This window comes from Nothoprocta perdicaria, unplaced genomic scaffold (genome assembly GCF_003342845.1).
Source record: "Nothoprocta perdicaria isolate Ctin4 unplaced genomic scaffold, notPer1 scaffold_82, whole genome shotgun sequence".
Taxonomy (NCBI): Eukaryota; Metazoa; Chordata; class Aves; order Tinamiformes; family Tinamidae; genus Nothoprocta; species Nothoprocta perdicaria.
The window spans coordinates 2,197,358-2,214,876 of NW_020456110.1; the positions used below are offsets into that span (position 1 = coordinate 2,197,358).

Here is a 17,519-nt window from a genome sequence, read left to right on the forward strand (position 1 = left end):
AGTCCATTTCTACAGGTGTGGAGAACAATGCCTCTTAAAAACACAGTATGTCATCCTTCATACATGCGCTGATGTGCCAGCCTGAGGAAGTAGTGTAGTGCAGATAAGTGCATACAAATGCTAATAAAAACATAGCATCAATGCACTCTGTTATTCCCACGGTGCCCGTGGTCCCAGCTGCTAAATGCTAAGGGCTTTTCTTGTACTGGTTCTTMACATACAGAAGAATTTCTTCCTGTTCATGCAGGGCGGATGCTGTCTGCCTTGCCTGTCTTCATACTCTCTTCTGAGGAATCAAAGATGTTTTGGGAAAACCACAGTAGTTGAAGGGAACAAAGTTGTAGCTGGCGATGCTGGTTGTAACTTGAGAGAGGAAAGCTGAGGATCTGGCCCTGAGGCTTTACCAGSAAAGGAGATGTGCTCTCTCATCTGATGCCAATTGCCTAGGCAGACTGTTAAGTAGATGGAGGTGTAGAAAAAGTTTTTCCCATGTTATTTGTGTATGTTTTAATATCACTTTGTGTGGTAAAGTCATTCCTGCCAGATGTCTGCATTCAAAAATGGGAACTTAGAGAGGATGAAGAGGTGCAGGAAAACTGGTGAAAGTCTTGTAGCATGGGTGCAACAGGCCCTTCTCTCCATCTCTCTCTCTGTGGTAAAGTCATTCCTGCCAGATGTCTGCATTCAAAAATGGGAACTTAGAGAGGATGAAGAGGTGCAGGAAAACTGGTGAAAGTCTTGTAGCATGGGTGCAACAGGCCCTTCTCTCCATCTCTCTCTCTCTCTCCATCTCTCTCTCTCTCTCTCTCTCTCTCTCTCTCTCTTCCCCCCCCCCTTCCCCCTCCCCCCTCTCTGTCTCTCTCTTTTTGTATTGTTTGATCTAAGACTGTGCTTCTATGAAGCGGAGGTTGGAGCTTAAAGGCTGTAAAACAAATTGGCCACCTGCTGTATATTGTACACAGGCTGTTATAGCAGGAAGGTGGCAGAGGGGGTTGAYTTAATGAGTCTGTGCTTTGAGTTGTGTTTATTTGCACTGTGTGCCTAAAGAAATATTAAAATTCATTCTTCCCTGTTTAATTACTCTTATTTATTGTTTGTATATTGCAAGTGGGTGATGATATGGTCATGTAATTTTTTGGGGTTTTTTTTTTTTTTTGATGATATCTAATCCCTGAAATTGAATTGCAGAAGAAATTGTTGATGTAAAAGGCTTTTGGGTGAACACTTTGTTTTCAGTTATTCATGTGAAGTCTGGCTAAGTTTCTTTTTGTGGGATAAAGAGATATTTTGTGTGGTTTTCTTTTTGTCTGTTTTTTTTTTCCCCCTCCTTCTTCCTCCCTCATTCTCAGACGCCAGTTTCAGAAAAGGGCTGATTTGAGTAAGTCACTTCCATAGGCAGCATTATGYTGAATTTAGAAAAGCTGAGAAGAAAACATACAAGGTTGTCTTAAGGATTTTTGAGCAAAGCAATTAGAATGTAAATAATTTGGAGTTCCGTATTTACTGGAAAACTGCTTTGAGTATGGATTTTAAATACTCTTGCTGCATTTGGAATAAATTACCACTGTTTTCCTCTGTGCACAAGCTGTTGTAGCTATTGAATTTATATCGGTCTGTCACTGAAGGAGTAGTCAGTAATGTGCTGCGGTGCAAAGCACAGAGCACTTTTGCTACATCCCACTGTCAATATGCTGATGCCAGAGGGTAGTTTTGCTTAAATCAGTGTGTTTTATGTGAATCTTAATACTCAAATTCAGGAGACCTGTCTTCTACCTCTGTCTTTCTAAGGTTCTCTAAGCCTTGACACTATAGATATGTGACCACTCTATATTTTTTTTCTGGAATTCGGATTAGTCACTGCATGAAGAGTCCTGTGGAGAATTTCCATTGTTTTATAGCATCAGTACATGCTGAAGTATTTTCTGAATTTTTACACGCTTTCACTTTGTGTGCAAGAAAGAGGATAAAACACTGTTGCCACAGTGGTCTGWACTCCAGTATATGGAAGCTGTCTCCAACCAAATACAGATTTGCCATCCTCCCTCAGACTCTTGGTCTGTTAGTTATTATGTATTGCCTTCATCAGTGACCTTGTACTGGTGCTTCAGAGGAAGAGAGTGAGTCTAGGAAGGTCCTCTTCGGCTGTGGAAGCATTGTGAAATATAGGAGTTTCCTTCAAGTGATTAGCTGAAAAATGAGCAATATCTCTCTGTTCAGTGGAAATGCAGTGTGTTTTATTTAAAGAACCATACCATACATTACAGACTGAAGGAAGTTATGTCATGGTTTTATCCTACAGAGTTCTGAAATCACCCCTTAAAGTTCTTTTGTATTTTTCATTTAGTTGGTAACATTTTGTAGGCTGTATAAAGCCATGACTGTGGACCAAAACTCCCTACAGTTGATCAGTTAAACATTTGCTTGACTTTCAGATACCGCGTGGCTCTTTTGGTGTCTTTGTTCAGTCTTACTTATATGGTAAAGAGAGGGCATTAATGGTTTACTGGGACGAAGTCTAAAATATTGCGTAAGGAAAAGACTTAGAAGTATTAAGCTAGCTTTGGAAGAATCAGTTTAGGAAACTTTTAATCTTTGTTATCTGAAATATTTAGATGTTTGACATATTACTGAGACAATACAAGGGTATATATTGTTTGATGCGCTTTTCACAGATGTCACTTTAGTGTATAAATGCTTCACAAGCATTGCTGAATTTATTCCAGTGAAGAACTTGCTTCACTGAAGTTGCTGTAACTAGGAAATGGTACTAGAGCAAAAAGCATTAAAATAAAATAAAATAAAATAAAATAAAATAAAATAAAATAAAATAAAATAAAATAAAATAAAATAAAATGAGTGGTGCTCCTTGTGTTAAGGAAACAAAGCTCTGGATCAAATCTTGTTGATGAAGGTTGATGAGAGGTGTTTGGATCCATCTGTCCTAGCACCAGATTTTGTTCTATGGAATGGATCTATTCACCACAAAAAGAGTGGACACTACAGTGGTGGGCATAGGAGCAGGGCTCTGCAGAACCCTGCACCCAGTAAGAGCAGTCATACGTCTTTAAAGACACAGAATGAATTTGAATGAATGGATCAGTGCCAGGTAAACATTTCTTTTTTTATCCTGAAGAAAGACAAGTCCGTGAAATTCAACAGAGTGTATTTGTGCCTTGTAAGCCTAGTAAAATATAATGTTAGCCTATAAAGAATAATGGAGACAGTACTTATCTATAAAACYATCCAGAAATGTGGCTTGCTAAGGACTGACTTGTGAAAGATGCATTAAGCAAAATTTTGCTTGGAATGCAGYTTACATTTACACATTTATGCAAAGACTAGATAGTTCCTGTTTATTATAGTTTGTGATAAAGTTTAGATTAAATCATTGTTATTACAATAAAAACTCAGGTGACAGAAGTGCCCACAGTTTCACATCTAAGGTCTGTGTGACCACTAGCATTATTGAGCTTTTCTTCTAGTTTTTAACAGTTTTATTAGTTGATTCAAAAGGTAATTTTGGCATCTTTTGGTCAAGTTTATGTAGACTAGAGGCCCAGAAACTTTTTGACCTAAGGACCCAAAAGATGGTAGTTCAGCCCTCTCTAAAGCGTCCAGGTTACCCTTCTCACCTAATCATGAAGAACAAAAGCTGAATTTGCACGTTCCCAGTGGACAGTGTTGTTCTGCTCCCAGTTCAGGTGAGAGGCAGTCTTTCCCCAGTGCATACGGGTAGGATGAGGGGTACATTTCAACCTATGTGCATGTCTCTAGAGATATTTTTTTTGCCATCAATGTGCTTGCATGTAATTGTAGATGACCATTTATCGCCATGATTCTTTTATTTGTATTGTTCTTTTTAAAATTTTTTTGAAGTGCAGTTTTGATATGTGCGGCAGTTGTGAGGCCACGAGTGCTCTGCAGGGTAGGACCTACAAGGCAGCTACATTTGCTTCTTTTCTCTTCTCTTGCAGAGGAGGGGTTTTTTGTTACCAATTCTTCCTACTTCCTCCTCCAGAGAGAAAATGTTTGAAACAGAGAAGAGTCTTGTGAGAACAGTGAGCTACTGAATTTCCACATTGCAAGTGATTATTTTCTTTAGTGAGGTGCTAACCTCTTCTACCAGGTCTTTTATATCATGATATTTTTCTTACTTCCATCACCCCTTGCCTCACCCTCTTTTATGTCCTCTTTATGGCTGCTTCAACAGTTGTTGGGAGGACAAGTGGTGAAACATATGCATACAGATACTCCGACATATTWAATTCAGGGCAGAGATGATGTCTGCGTACCTCACAACCCACAGTGTGATTCTGGAGTTGAATTTTGTGCATGGATCATTTTGAAGATCTTTGAGACAGTGTGTAGAGRTACAATTCTGATAGTTTCTTTGTCATTTTTGTAGGAGTTCTCACAGTAATGGTTTTTCCCTTCCCCCATAGCTTTCTCAGTGTAGCTTGCTTTCTGGGTATAGAATTGACATCCTTAAAGACAAAAGTTCCTGCTTCACAGGGAATAAGAGTTTTTATTTGTTTCTTTCTTTGATTTTGGTCTTCATACTTTCTCTCTTATTGTTTTTAACTTTTTCCCCTCCTCCTAGATTTTCTCTCACCCGTGTAATCCCCTTTGTGGATAGAAATGCAACCTGGAAATCTGTGTTTTCCAGTATATCAGTTGCATRTAAGTGTTTAGCTGCTCACCAGTCTGAATTGCCCTCCTTTCACAGCAAGGACACTCATTTGCAAATGATCACTCTCAAGGAGGGACCTTAAAGGTCGCAGCTCCACCTTGCCAGGATTCTGCAGCATCTTATTGGCAAATGGCATGCATGAAGTGTAGGCACGTAGCTTGACTGGAGGGGCTACTACGTGACTGTGTAGACTCTCCCTGTTTCTTAGCATTACAAAATTCTGTTTTGTAGACATTATGCCAGTAATGTGAGAACTGTGTGAAAAAGACCATCTCTGGGCATGTGGAGGAAAAGGTAGTGATCAGGAGTAGTCAGCATGGATTCACCAAGGTGAAATTGATGGCCTTCTGTGGTTGGATGGATGGATGGATGGATGGATGGATGGATGGATGGATGGATGAAGGGAGAGCCGTGGATGTTGTCTACCTTGACCTCAGCCAGGCTTTTGACAGCTTCTCTTATAACACCCTCATGGGGACGCTCAGGAACTGTGTGTTCCATGAGTGCACGGTGCGGTGGGTCGAGAACTGGCTGGATGGCAGAGCTGAGAGGGTCGTAATAAATGGGGCCAAGTCCAGTTGGAGGCCTGTGGCCAGTGGTGTCCCCCAGGGGTCAGTACTGGGCCCGGTGCTGTTCAGTTTGTTCATCAGTGACTTGGACGAGGGCACAGAGTGCACCCTGAGCAAGTTTGCAGATGACACCAAGCTGGGTGGAGTGGCCGACACTCCAGAGGGCTGTGCTGCCATCCAGAGGGACCTGGACAGGCTGGAGAGTTGGGCAGAGAGGAACAGCAAGGTTCTCCTTCAACAAGGACAAGTCCTGCCCCTGGGAAGGAATAACCCCAGACATTGGTACAGATTAGGGGTTGACCTGCTGGAGAGCAGCTCCACAGAGAGGGACCTGGGAGTCCTGGTGGACACCAAGTTAACCATGAGGCAGCAGTGCCCTCGTGGCCAAGAAGGCCAATGGGCTCCTGGCTGCATCAGAAGAAGTGTTGCTAGCAGGGCAAGGGAGGGGATCYTACCCCTCTACTYGGGTCTTTTGAGGCTGAACCTGGAGTATTGGGGGCGTTTCTGGGCTCCCCAACACAAGAGGGATGTGGAACTTCTAGAGATGATCCAGTGTAGAGTGACAAAGATGGTTAAGGGACTGGAGGATCTCTCGTATGAGGAGAGACTGAGTGAGCTGGGCCTGGTTGGCCTGGAGAAGAGAAGGTTGAGAGAGGAGCTGATCAATATGTGGAAAATGTAAAGATATATGGGGCCAGACTCTACTTAATGGTGGCCAGTGATAGGGCAAGGGGCAATGGGTACAAGTTGAAACACAGGCAGTTCCATCTCCATGTGAGGAGGAACTTCTTCCCTGTGAGGGTGMCARAGCCCTGGCACAGGCTGCCCAGGGAGGCTGTGGAGTCTCCTTCTCTGGAGATCTTCCCAACCTGCCTGGGTGCCGCCCTGTGCCCCGTGCTCTGGGTGTSCCTGCTGGAGCAGGGTGATCTCTAGAGGTCCCTTCCAACCTTACCTATTCTGTGATCCTGTGAAGATGACAGAGTAATACTTATTATGTTAGGTGGCGCAAACAGACATATTCTGCAAAAACATACTCTTATCTCTGTTTGCCAGAGTACTTTTTTTTTTCCTCTGTGATGATCTTTGAAACAGGTATTGACATTGTGTACTCTTGTGGCATTGTTTTTCTCTCTCTCTTTCCTCTTCATCTCGCTTGCTCTTTCCTGTGATTTGTCTTACTAACAATTTATTTTGAGCAATCTATCACTTCACTTAAAAATTTTCATGGAACAATTTTATCCAGTTTTTCTGGGGGTTCTCCCCACAGTCTTATTATAGGTACATGTAGTGCTCATGTGCTTGTAGATCTGAAATATGTTTTGAAAGATTAGTTTGTTAACCTTAGAAATAGCTTCAGGTTAGAGGAATATGTTCAGGTTGTTTGGATAATGGCTGTGAGCTTGCAGGGTGTATAAGGGGAAAACGAGTAGATTACTGTGTCACAGAGCTGCTTGGAAAGTATCCAGTAAAAAGTTGAATCTTTTCCAGGAAAATAATATTTGAATGTGCTGACTCAGAGGGACCATTAGAAGCTATTTTTTTTTTTGTATTTACTGTCACATTTTACTTTAAATCTGATTTGTAAGGTTGTGTGGAGAAAACAATTAAATTAAGCATCAATATTTAAAATTGCAGTTGTGAAAATTAGTGTTGCTCAATCTGTGTAACTGTAGAATATATGGAAAAGTACAGAGAAATGTAGAGAGCAATAAAGTAGCAAACAGATGTTCTCTCTTGTTTGGGAAGTTCAGTTTTTATACAGTGCTGACTAAAAAAAGGAAAAAGAGTGATTTTTGGAAACAAAAATATATATTTTTTTTCTTTTGCTTTCTTCTGATTAATGAGATGACCCTTGTTTTTGTATTTTCATATCTTGGACATTTCTTAAAAACTTTGCAGTCCAATAGTATAGTGTAGGATTTCTTTCTTGGTACCTGCTTGTTGCTGTTTTCGTTTTAAATAGTATAGGAAATGTGGAGCATAATAAATCCTGTTGTACGGCCTGCACAAGTTGTGCACTGATCCTGAAAGCACATGCATACTTGACTTTAAGCATCCTAAGTACTGGATTCAACTGCTCTAGGGGTGTCTAAAGTTAACCAGATGCTAAGTATTCATAAATGACTTGAGTAAGGATAGTGTATTAAAAAGCTGAGAGGAAAAGGAAAAGAATTACAGCAAAATCTACCTATCTATCTATCTATCTATCTATCTATCTATCTATCTATCTATCTATCTATCTACCTATCTATCTGATTGCTCAGTTGGCTCTCTTTTAGGATTTTCTTGCAAGTTTTTAAATTGTATCAGATTTTGTGATCTATTATGTAGGTAATGAAGATGATTAAGGGATTGGAGCATCTATTATATGAGGAAAGACTAAAGGAGCTGGCTGTTTAGCCTGGAAAAGAGAAGACTGAGAAGGGCATACATACAAATACCTGAGGGGAGAATGTATGGGAGGAAGGGGCCAAACTCTTCTGGGTGGTGGCCAGTGACAGGATAAGGAGTAATGGGTATAAGTTGAAATACAGGCAGTTCTAGCTCCGTATGAGGAAGAACTTCCTTCCTGTGAGAGTGACAGAGCCCTGGMACAGGCTGYCCAGGGAGGTTGTGGAGTCTCCTCCTCTGGAGATCTTCCAAACCCGCCTGGATGCCGCCCTGTGCCCCATGCTCTGGGTGTTCCCAAAGGAGCCCTGCTGGAGCAGGGAGTTGGACTAGATAATCTCTAGAGGTCCCTTCCAACCTTAACCATATGATTCTGTGAAATGGATATAAACTTTCTTCCATAGTACAATGTTTCTGTTTGGGGAGAATGTCTGACAATGTGAAAACAACTGTCTGTTACTGTTCTGTATCTTTGGCGTTTTGAAAAATAGAGTGAAAAACACACTTTTTTTCTAGCACTTTGTAGCACTAACCTGCTGCCCAGTGGATAAGAGAGTACCCTATATTTTTCTAACTTCCTCTGTAATCAAGCAGCTGTGTACAGGTCACCCTGCAAGCTGATATTCACTGATGACATGTCTAGGCAGTGAAAAAGTAAAACCAAGCTGTGAATGTTGTGGAAATTTGAATGCAGTAATGGATTTCAAAGGTCTGGAAGTGACYGGTAGAAATGCTTTGGTGCTTTCTGTCTCTGCTTTCTCCAGCGTATGTGTGTTAGTACTCAATACTTAATTATGGGACCATCATAGGGTTATTATTTTTTTCCCCTCATGATCATAGCCAGCTTTGTCCTCACTGTGTGCTGTAGTCTGAGGGCAGGAGTCTGCCCAGTCATTTAGTTTGCCTTAATTTCTACTTTTGGACCAATGCCTCACTTCTGACATACAATATGGTGCATCAGGAAGAGGTTAGGGACTTCTCTTGCTCTAGTACAATTATAATTTTCAGTTCATCTCTTGATAAAATTGTAGTTCCATTCCAGTCTAACRAAATGACTATCATGATTATCATCGGTTTGTCTGTGTCTCCCTGTGGCTTTATATACAGACATCTTGGGTAATAATGGAATTTTGCTTGCCACTTTGATTTATTTAACAATTTAGTGTATTTATTTAACAATTTTGTTTTCATCCCAGGGTGGTGTGTTTGTGTGGTAAATCAAGCCAAATTTATGCCATGCCAGTGAATGAGAATTTCATGGCAGTGGAGACCATGTTCTTTCCAGATTTCAAGTTCCCATCACCTTACAAACAAGAGCCTGATCTATTCATATGTTTGTCTATGTGGTTTTCCTTTGCAGAAAGACTGTGAGTTTGTAGGAGGTTTTTTGTTTGCTTGTTTGTTTTGTTGTTTTTCCTCTCTTTCCTTATTTTCCATGTTCTGCAATTCAGCWTGCAGGGAAAATGCGTCAGTTTCTGGCCTGGAGGGTTTGGGTCAAACATGGTATTATGGGTGATCACAAGGTCTGAGGCAATGGCAATCCTAGGTGTCATCACACACAGTATTCTTAACATCCATATTATTTCTGAGAAGTGTTAATGCTGAACATKGAAGTTAGCAAGACAGACACAGGCTGCAGAGAAACTCCCAGCATATGGCAGTCAAACAACAATTGCACAGGCAAAGTGTTTTTCATAGAGATCTTTGTAAACTGTCCTCTACTCACAGAAATAGTGAGAACTGTGTAGATCAGTGGGCAGATCAGTGTAGCTTCTACAGTCCAGTGTCACGTGTGCTTATCTTGCATCCTTGCATCACTAGTGATACAGTCCATGATGGGAATAGTGCCTGCTAATATTCTCAGGCCCTTCTCAAAACCACTGTCCAAGTCAGGCAGGCACTTTATTGCTTTGGTTTATAGCATGTTCACAAACAGGAGCTGAAAATCCCTTACTTAAATGAAAATTGAGACTTTCTTTTTTCCCCCCTTTTCTGTCATCTCCATTCGTGTCCTCCAAGCCCCCTACCCTGCTCACTCTTTATGTCCTACAGCTTGCTTTGTGGCTGTAAGGCAGTCCCTGAAGCTAGACAATACACAGTTGGCTCTTGTTCCATATTTGTTGTAGTTAWTTTTAAATTCTGAGCAATGAAGCATCCTTCCATGAGAGTATCAAACAAACAAGATATGTTTGATACATCTGCAGAAAGAGGAAACCACCAGGATGACATAGACTTGCAAGCAAGGAAGGAACTGATTCTTTTTCACCTAGAAGAACTGTGGTTTTCTTTTTCTTTTTTTATTTCTTTTTTTTTTTTTTAGCTTTCTTTTGTGTGGGGGTTTGTTGTTGTTGTCTTTTTTTCTTTTTTCTTTTTTTTTCTTCCACCTTCCTTCTCCCATTTCCTTGACTCTGGTCTAAGTTGGATAACACATATTTGAAACTGGCACTCAGACTTAGTACTGTGGATTGTATTTTGAAAAGAAAAGGATATCTAGATATTTGTAGTAAGGTATTGAGAGATTGCATGTAATGTTTTTCATGAGCTGTGTATCATGCTGTGTGTGACTTGCATACTTTCACATTCAACTTACCCTTAGAAAAAAATTCATGCTAAGGAGAGGAAGAGAAAGCAAGTGAATGACGTATTATTTCTCGATTAAAGAGCAAGAATGGGAGTGAAAGGAAATGAATTTGGATTTCACTGAAAAACAAATAAAAGTAGGACCTGAGTGTTCACAATTTGGAATTTAAAATGGACTATATATAAGAATACTCTTATATAAAACAAATTTTTATTTCTTCCTTCTCTAAAGGTCTTTATGAAGACATGCAGGAGAGAGTAAAATCTTAGAAGTCTTTTGATTTAATTTACTAGAGTCTTGAGAAGGAACAGCTTAAAAACTGAAAGCAAGTTTCAAAGCTAGTAACTATATAAGCAGCAGTTAGTTGGATGGTTAGTGGGCAAACTGTAAATCTGAACAGATCTCTCTCGGAATATGTTTAACATAACCTTTTTTTTTTTTTTTTTTCAACACCAACAAACAAACTATCTACCCCACAATGGTTAGTACTGCACAGAGCTTGATACAGCCTTGGTTGAGGTCAAGCACTCCAATTCAAACCTCTCAAGGGCTTTCTCTGTGTGTTGCCAGTGTACTGGTAAAAATGACTTTAAACTCTTGTCAGCGCAGTTACTGGTGCATGCATCACAGTCCCACTCAAATAAACCTGTCACAACACAGAGTCAGCAGCTAGAGAAGAGTACAAGGGCAGGCCTCTAGCTTTTCATTCGAGCATCACTAAACGTGCACAGAGTGCCCAATTATTTCAGCATTATTGAGCAAGCCTACAGGAGGACCCAAGCCTTGCTACATTAGATTTTCTTTAGTAATTTTCTCAAGTACCGCTGAGGACACTTAAAGGGCTTAAAACGGTGGCTGCAACCAGTTTCCTTTTCTGGGTTGTTAATTCAGGTTTTCTCTTTCAAATTAACTCTCACTGCATGCTGTGCGGTAGTGCTGGGAGAACTGTTTAACACTAATTTTCTCGATTTTCAGCTTTTTTTTTTTTGCATTATATAACTGCTTTTATAGTTACATATGTTTTGATTAGACATGTACGTGGTATGTTTCTGCTAGAAAGAATAAAATATAATAGCTCTGTCAGAAGAATAAGAATTTCACCAAAACTGGAAAATTCCCTTATATCAGTCCCTTATTTTTGTTGCTACTTAATTCTGTAGCAGTACTGTACTGTGGACATTTTAAAAACAGCAGGATGTTTATGTGACCTCACATCTGTTCGGATCAATCAGGTGCATTGATCGATCTGATCAATTACGTCTGATGTACGTGATCAATTGGAGGAGCCCCTATTCCCTAAGCAAATTCAATATCTGTGTTTCATTTTTCACAGCAGCAACAACTCCAGGCTCAGCATTTGTCGCATGGACATGGTCTCCCCGTGCCTCTCACCCCGCATCCCTCTGGCTTGCAGCCTCCCACCATCCCACCCATTGGCAGCAGCGCTGGCCTCCTCGCACTGTCCAGTGCTCTGGGCGGGCAGTCTCACCTACCGATTAAAGACGAAAAGAAGCACCACGAAAACGATCACCAAAGAGGTAGGCGCTGCCACATACGTGCATGGCCTTGTTCTTTTCTTTTTCGCTTTTCTTTTCTTCTCTTGTCTTTTAAGAACACCTCTTCAGGGGAAAAAAATACTGCAGGAACTCCTAGCTAATTGCTTCAGTATTTATTACCCAATTGTAGTTGGAAAGTACATTCAAATGGTAGAAATCGGGTTTTATAAATCTGGCTGTACAGTATTAATAATTAACTGTACAGAACAGTTAACATCTGTGCAATTTATTATTTAACAGACATCAGGATTCTTTCTTCCAAGTAAGATAAATGTATAATTTTATGTAAACTAACTAGTACTTTTCTCTTTCTCCCCCCACTTTCCCATCGCCTGCTGCTGCCGCCACCGCTTCCTCCTCCCTTTCTCGCCTGTTGTGGCTGTTCTGCTTGCAGACAGAGACTCCATCAAGGTAGGACTCCATTTCATAGGTGGAAGGAGGGACTTAAAAGAGCTGCACACTGCATTTTATTGAAGTATGAACTGGAATTGTGGAAAACGTCACATACTGAAACTAGATTGTGACGTGTTGTTTTGCAGAAACGTAGGCTATGTAACGCATTTAGAATGAGGCTAATTCTAGGATCATAACTAGGACTGCACATGGTTATTTGGTCCATACCTGAGAGCTACCAAATACTCACAGAGGCCTCCATGGTTTTAATACTTGAAGCAGAAGCACATCTTACCATTGCCCTCTCCAAGCTCGTTCTGCTTTCCTAGCTGCCACTGCCAGTTTAGCAAATCACTGCAGACCCAGTTACATTGCGAATTGCATGACTGCCTACATATTTCTAAATAATATATTAATGGGTCAGAGCTTGAACAAATCACACAATTTTTAGGAGCATATGAATAAGTCTTTTAGTTGACGGTGCATGGGAAGTAAGAGATGGTTATATCACAAAGAGTAAGACATAAGTGTCCAATTGACTGACTACTTGGAATCAAAGAGCTGCCAACATTTCAGGGATGTTTTTAGAGAGATAAATAATTTGCACTTAGGGCTGTCCAAATGGCAGAACAGGTGTTAATTAAACAAAATATTATGCATTTTTGACAAGATTACCAGATAGTTGCCACGAAGATGTTATGTGTGTGTCCCAGGTAGACTGAGCAGGAAGAAGCTGCCCAGGGCTTGACATTGCCCCACCAGGGATCTGGTGCTGTGCAGACTGGCAGTGACAGTGTGCTCCTCTGCTCTCCTGGCAGCTCCCAGGTGCAGACGTGTCCTGCACCCTTCCCCACGTCTTTTCTGCCATCAGCAACTTAGTGGGGTCCCAGCAAAATGAAATTGAGCTGATTGTTGTCAGTTTTACTTTTAGCTACATGGCTCTGCATAACAACCAGGAGCTGACAGGAGCTGTCATTTTTTACTGTGAGCTGCAAAGGCACCAACGCTGTSTATTGGCAGGTATAAGGCAACAGCACGTCGATTTTCACTTCAGCATCTTTGTCACAAGGGCTCGGTACGAGGATTTTTTTATGCAATTCATGCACAACTTAATGAAGATTTTCTTAGAGCGTCTCCTGTTCAACATGGACAAATAGAGCAGTAAATTTTTCCACTCCCTACGCCCAAAAAATATATATAAAGGTAGGGCAGATTTCCAAATCTGAGAAGTACCTGTTTTTCTTAGTGAGTCCACATACCTGGATACAAGCTTTTCTGTCAATAAAATGAATGGAGCTATTAATACATCGAGTGTACTAATCACTGTTTTTAAAAAAGATAATTTAGTCCTGTTCCTATAATTTTTGTGGGATATTGAGGTATTTATGATAACATTCATATTTCAGGGCATATTTATACAAGAAAAGGTTGGGTTTGTTTAATTCATTTGCAGTTAGTTACCATGACTCAAATACACAATTATGCCTACAGTTTTGGGGACTGAGAGGAAGGTGTGACTACTTTGTAGCAATTTATTTTCAAACGGTAGCTATAAATAGATGTTTGTCTTGTTCGTGTGCAGGCTGTGAGTCGGATTATGTGCCAACATATGGGGCTTGCAGCCAGCTTTGCAAGGTGAAATAGTTTGCTAATTTCCTTGAATGTTTTCAGTGATGCCCAGAGTAGCAGTTAGTCGCTTGTTCAATCGATCTGTCCTCCCTTAAGTGGCTTCTGGTTAAGAGAGGCTTTTTATGATTGTCTGCTGTGTGACTTGAGATGGTTTTTGTCAGCCAGAACGTGCCAGTTGCCAGCAGCTGGAGTCTGTGTGCTTGTATGAAATAATTTATTCATGCAGGATAATGCTCCTTAACATTTAACAGGTAATGAACGTGACATAAATTTCCTTCCTGCTTTTAATTTTTCCCTTTTCTCTTCTAATGTGCAAACAGGCAGCTCTGGTACTCTAAATAATAAGTAATTTTTGGCCATCTGTCAAAAGGAAATTTCAATACAAATTTAAATTAATGGTGCCTGAAATTTTTTATAGCTCCTCTAAAAGCCTCTAATGTGCAAAAAATTCTGAATCTGCTGGTAGTAATTAGTGTAGCATGTAATGAGGATATGGGCAACGTTATACAGTCCCAGTGTAACGTTTTGATATGGTAGCAAAATTTTGATTTATACAAGGTTGTGGCTGGGTTTAATTGTGAGAGACATTTTAAAGTGTTTTCTTGCAGATACAGATTATTAAACAAGGCAGATTTTATGAAGGCAGCTTATGAAAGATGAATTTAAACCTTACTGTAGGATTCAGGTAATTATGGTACTCCACTCACTGGTACCAAGAAAGTTCAGTTGACATCTTCTGTTCCCCTCATTTTGGAAATCTCTTGCCACTAATTCCACTGCTTTTGACTTGTTGGACATCTTTTTTTCATTAAACTCAGTGTCTTTAATTATGCTTTTCTTGATCATCCTTCTTCTTGGCCGTCTGCGGATGTAGACAGCAGCTAATGCACTGACCCTGGAAGCTGTAGACTTCCATTGAAGCAGGGGGATCCGCCATATGAGTTGAGTCCCTTCAGACGAGCAAGGAACGCAGGTGATGGGAAGGGCTGTGTAACACTCCTGGTGTGCACAGTTTTTCAGGCTCTTCAGGGACTGTGGTGGAAAACTCATTTGTGTCACTGCTGAGCACTGAAGCCAAGATCAGCAGTTGGAGCAATGAAGTAAGACAGGCTGACATCAAATTCTTCAGGCACGATCCTATCGCAGTTTATATCACCCCTCTAAACGCAGTGTTTTCTGCCTGATAAAACAAACTGGGCTCTGTTCCTTCCAGACACTTCTCCAAAGTGAATAATTTGCCGCTGAACCTGAAGAGGTACCATCCTATACCATGAGCTATCCAGAAGCTACTCCTAAATAATAAATAAAACATCAGCACAGCAGGGACTGCTGAGGAAAGTGGCTTCGGGAGCCATTTCATTTCTGTGTTGGGTTCATTCATCAGAATACTTTGCAAATTTAGAAGTGTGGGAAGACTCTTTGCCATGAAAGCTGGGTCACAGCACTGCTTTTTGTAGCGTTAGTAAGGCAGCATATCTAACAAAAGGAAGGGAAGGGTTGACAAACACGAAGGCTTTTCTGAAAGTGTCTTAAGGGCTCTGAGGGAATACAGTGTGTTTAAACAGACAGACAGACAGCTCTGCAATTAACTGTGTAGCTTTTCACAAAAGACTGTGTGACCCTTTTTCATAAGGAATAAAACCATATTTATTTGTTTAAGATTATTCTGCATGGATTCTTGCTCGAAAGTCATGCCACTCAAGGATTTTTCCACCTCCTGTAGACTTGCTGGTCTGAGAGATATGTTGTTTGTCTCAGCCCCAGTCCTCACCTTCCTTTTGGAGACAAGCTTGAAAAAAGCTTCTCTGGCCGCTAACAAGTTCCTTTCAGGGTGGGGGGAAGGAGGAGAAAAGTTTGTAGAGAAAAGAAAGGTACAATCTGTCAAAAAGTATTTTAGCACTAGCAGTTTCTTCCTGTGACTCTTGCTGTCTGCAGTGACATTTGGAGTGAGGCATCCCCTTGATGCTACTTGAGTTGTGGGTCAGTCAGGGATAGCCAATGAAGCTCACAATGTTTTCGGAAATTTCAGTCTTCTGAATCAGTGTCATGTGCAGAAGGTTGAACTCAGGTAGCTTTTTATTTTCTGCTTTCTTGTTAAGCTAGTTCTACTGTTCCTTATATTCACTTGGCACATCACCTTTTTTTTTTTTTTTTTTCCATGTGAATTGTGAATTACTCGGGATAAATGGGCTATAGTAAGGCATTCCAGCACAGTGGGGACTGTTCATTTTGGTGTTGAGGGTTACTGTTTCAGCGGCAATAAGAGGCCTATAATTACAAGCTGCAGTCTCATTGCAGGAATAAAATAGCCTTTTTGAGACTCCTGTGGTAAAAGGGCTCAGTGGAAAGGATAATTTTGCTTCTGATACGATGCATCAGCTGTATCCATGCACATTTTAGTGGAATTTCTGACTAGCATGGTAATGAACTAGGAAGAATCTGCTAGCACAAATTCAAGTGCACTTAGCGGTAAGATTACTTTTGCCTTAATATGTGTGAAGGGCAATAGTTATATAGATGTGGCAAATATAGAGGAAGAGGGCTGGTGTGATTCACATTTTCCATTTAAATTTCTGTTGGCAGGTGCTCCAGCGCTTTGCTAAAATATGAGCCTTTCTCAGTTTAGCTCCTTGAGCTCTCCGCTGTAGAATGCATAGGTCTATGTTCATTAGTATGGACGTAAGTGTACGGTGCGCAGTCTTGCAGTTTTCTTTACATTTTATAAATATAGTGATTCTGCAAAGAACAAAATGATTTAAATTCAGAAAGTCCAAAATATACTGTTTTACTTCTAGTATTACTGAATGTAATTGAATTGCTGTGATTTTGGGTTTTTTTGTTGTTGTTAGCGGAGGAACACAATGTAAATTGAGTTGGTATATCACTGTAGACTTTTTCAAAATAGTCTTCTGTTTCTTTAAAGTGAAGCTTCCTCTAATAGCGTACTTCTCTCTGCACACATTACTACATCCGCTAGCACAGTTACCTGTTACACATCCAAAGTTAAAGAATTTGTTTCTGATGCTTTTCTTATTTTGCGACATTACCACCACTCAGTCAAAAATCACTTCATTTGTTTGTTAAAATTAAAACTCCACACATACACACACGTACAATCCATGATGTACGTTTCTCTATGCAAAAAAAAAAAAAAAAGGAGATAGTGCATGCATTTACCCCTTTTTTGCAGGGGTTAAGTTGAGCATGTTTGAAATAAACTTTGCTCCACAAGAGTTATGTTTAGATCTTCATAGGTGTTTTGTGGGTAGCATTATCAACATATAATGAGTAACTTCTGCTGGCTTGTGATACAGTAATTTGTTCAGTATTAATTGATATCTGCCTTGGGGCATGTAAACTGTGCAGAATGTAACAGGTGCCCTAATTCCAGAAAATGTGTTGTAATTGTTTGTTTGTGGAACAGATGAATAAATATCTTTGGGGCATAGCTGGTCCTCAGGTGGTGAACGTGASTGGATTAATGATGCGATTGGGTGAGACACACTTGCTTGTTGCGGTCTCGTCCAGTAACTGTCTGCTGAAGCAGAACAAATATTAATTAGCAGGGTACAGTTTGTTGTCTTGGTCTGTCTTATAGAGATGATTTTTTGGCTCTCTAATAATCATTTTTTGTCTAGATAGCAAGTCATTTGAGTCTCCTCCCTCCCTCCCTCCCTCCCTCCCTCTCTTCCTCCCTCCCTCCCTCCCTCTCT

At 40.5% G+C, this 17,519-nt stretch overlaps 1 protein-coding gene across 2 annotated transcripts in view; it reads left to right on the forward strand.

Moving 5' to 3' along the window:
* LOC112958209 (transducin-like enhancer protein 4) overlaps nucleotides 1-17,519 on the forward strand; it is a 97,731-nt gene that overhangs the window by 44,131 nt on the left and 36,081 nt on the right. Inside the window, exons 7-8 of one of the 2 annotated variants that reach the window (XM_026052010.1) lie at nucleotides 11,562-11,766; nucleotides 12,179-12,195. In XM_026052010.1, the coding sequence (XP_025907795.1) occupies nucleotides 11,562-11,766; nucleotides 12,179-12,195 (222 nt within the window). The remainder of the gene's footprint in view (nucleotides 1-11,561; nucleotides 11,767-12,178; nucleotides 12,196-17,519) is intronic. The other variant, XM_026052011.1, reaches the window with a different exon arrangement.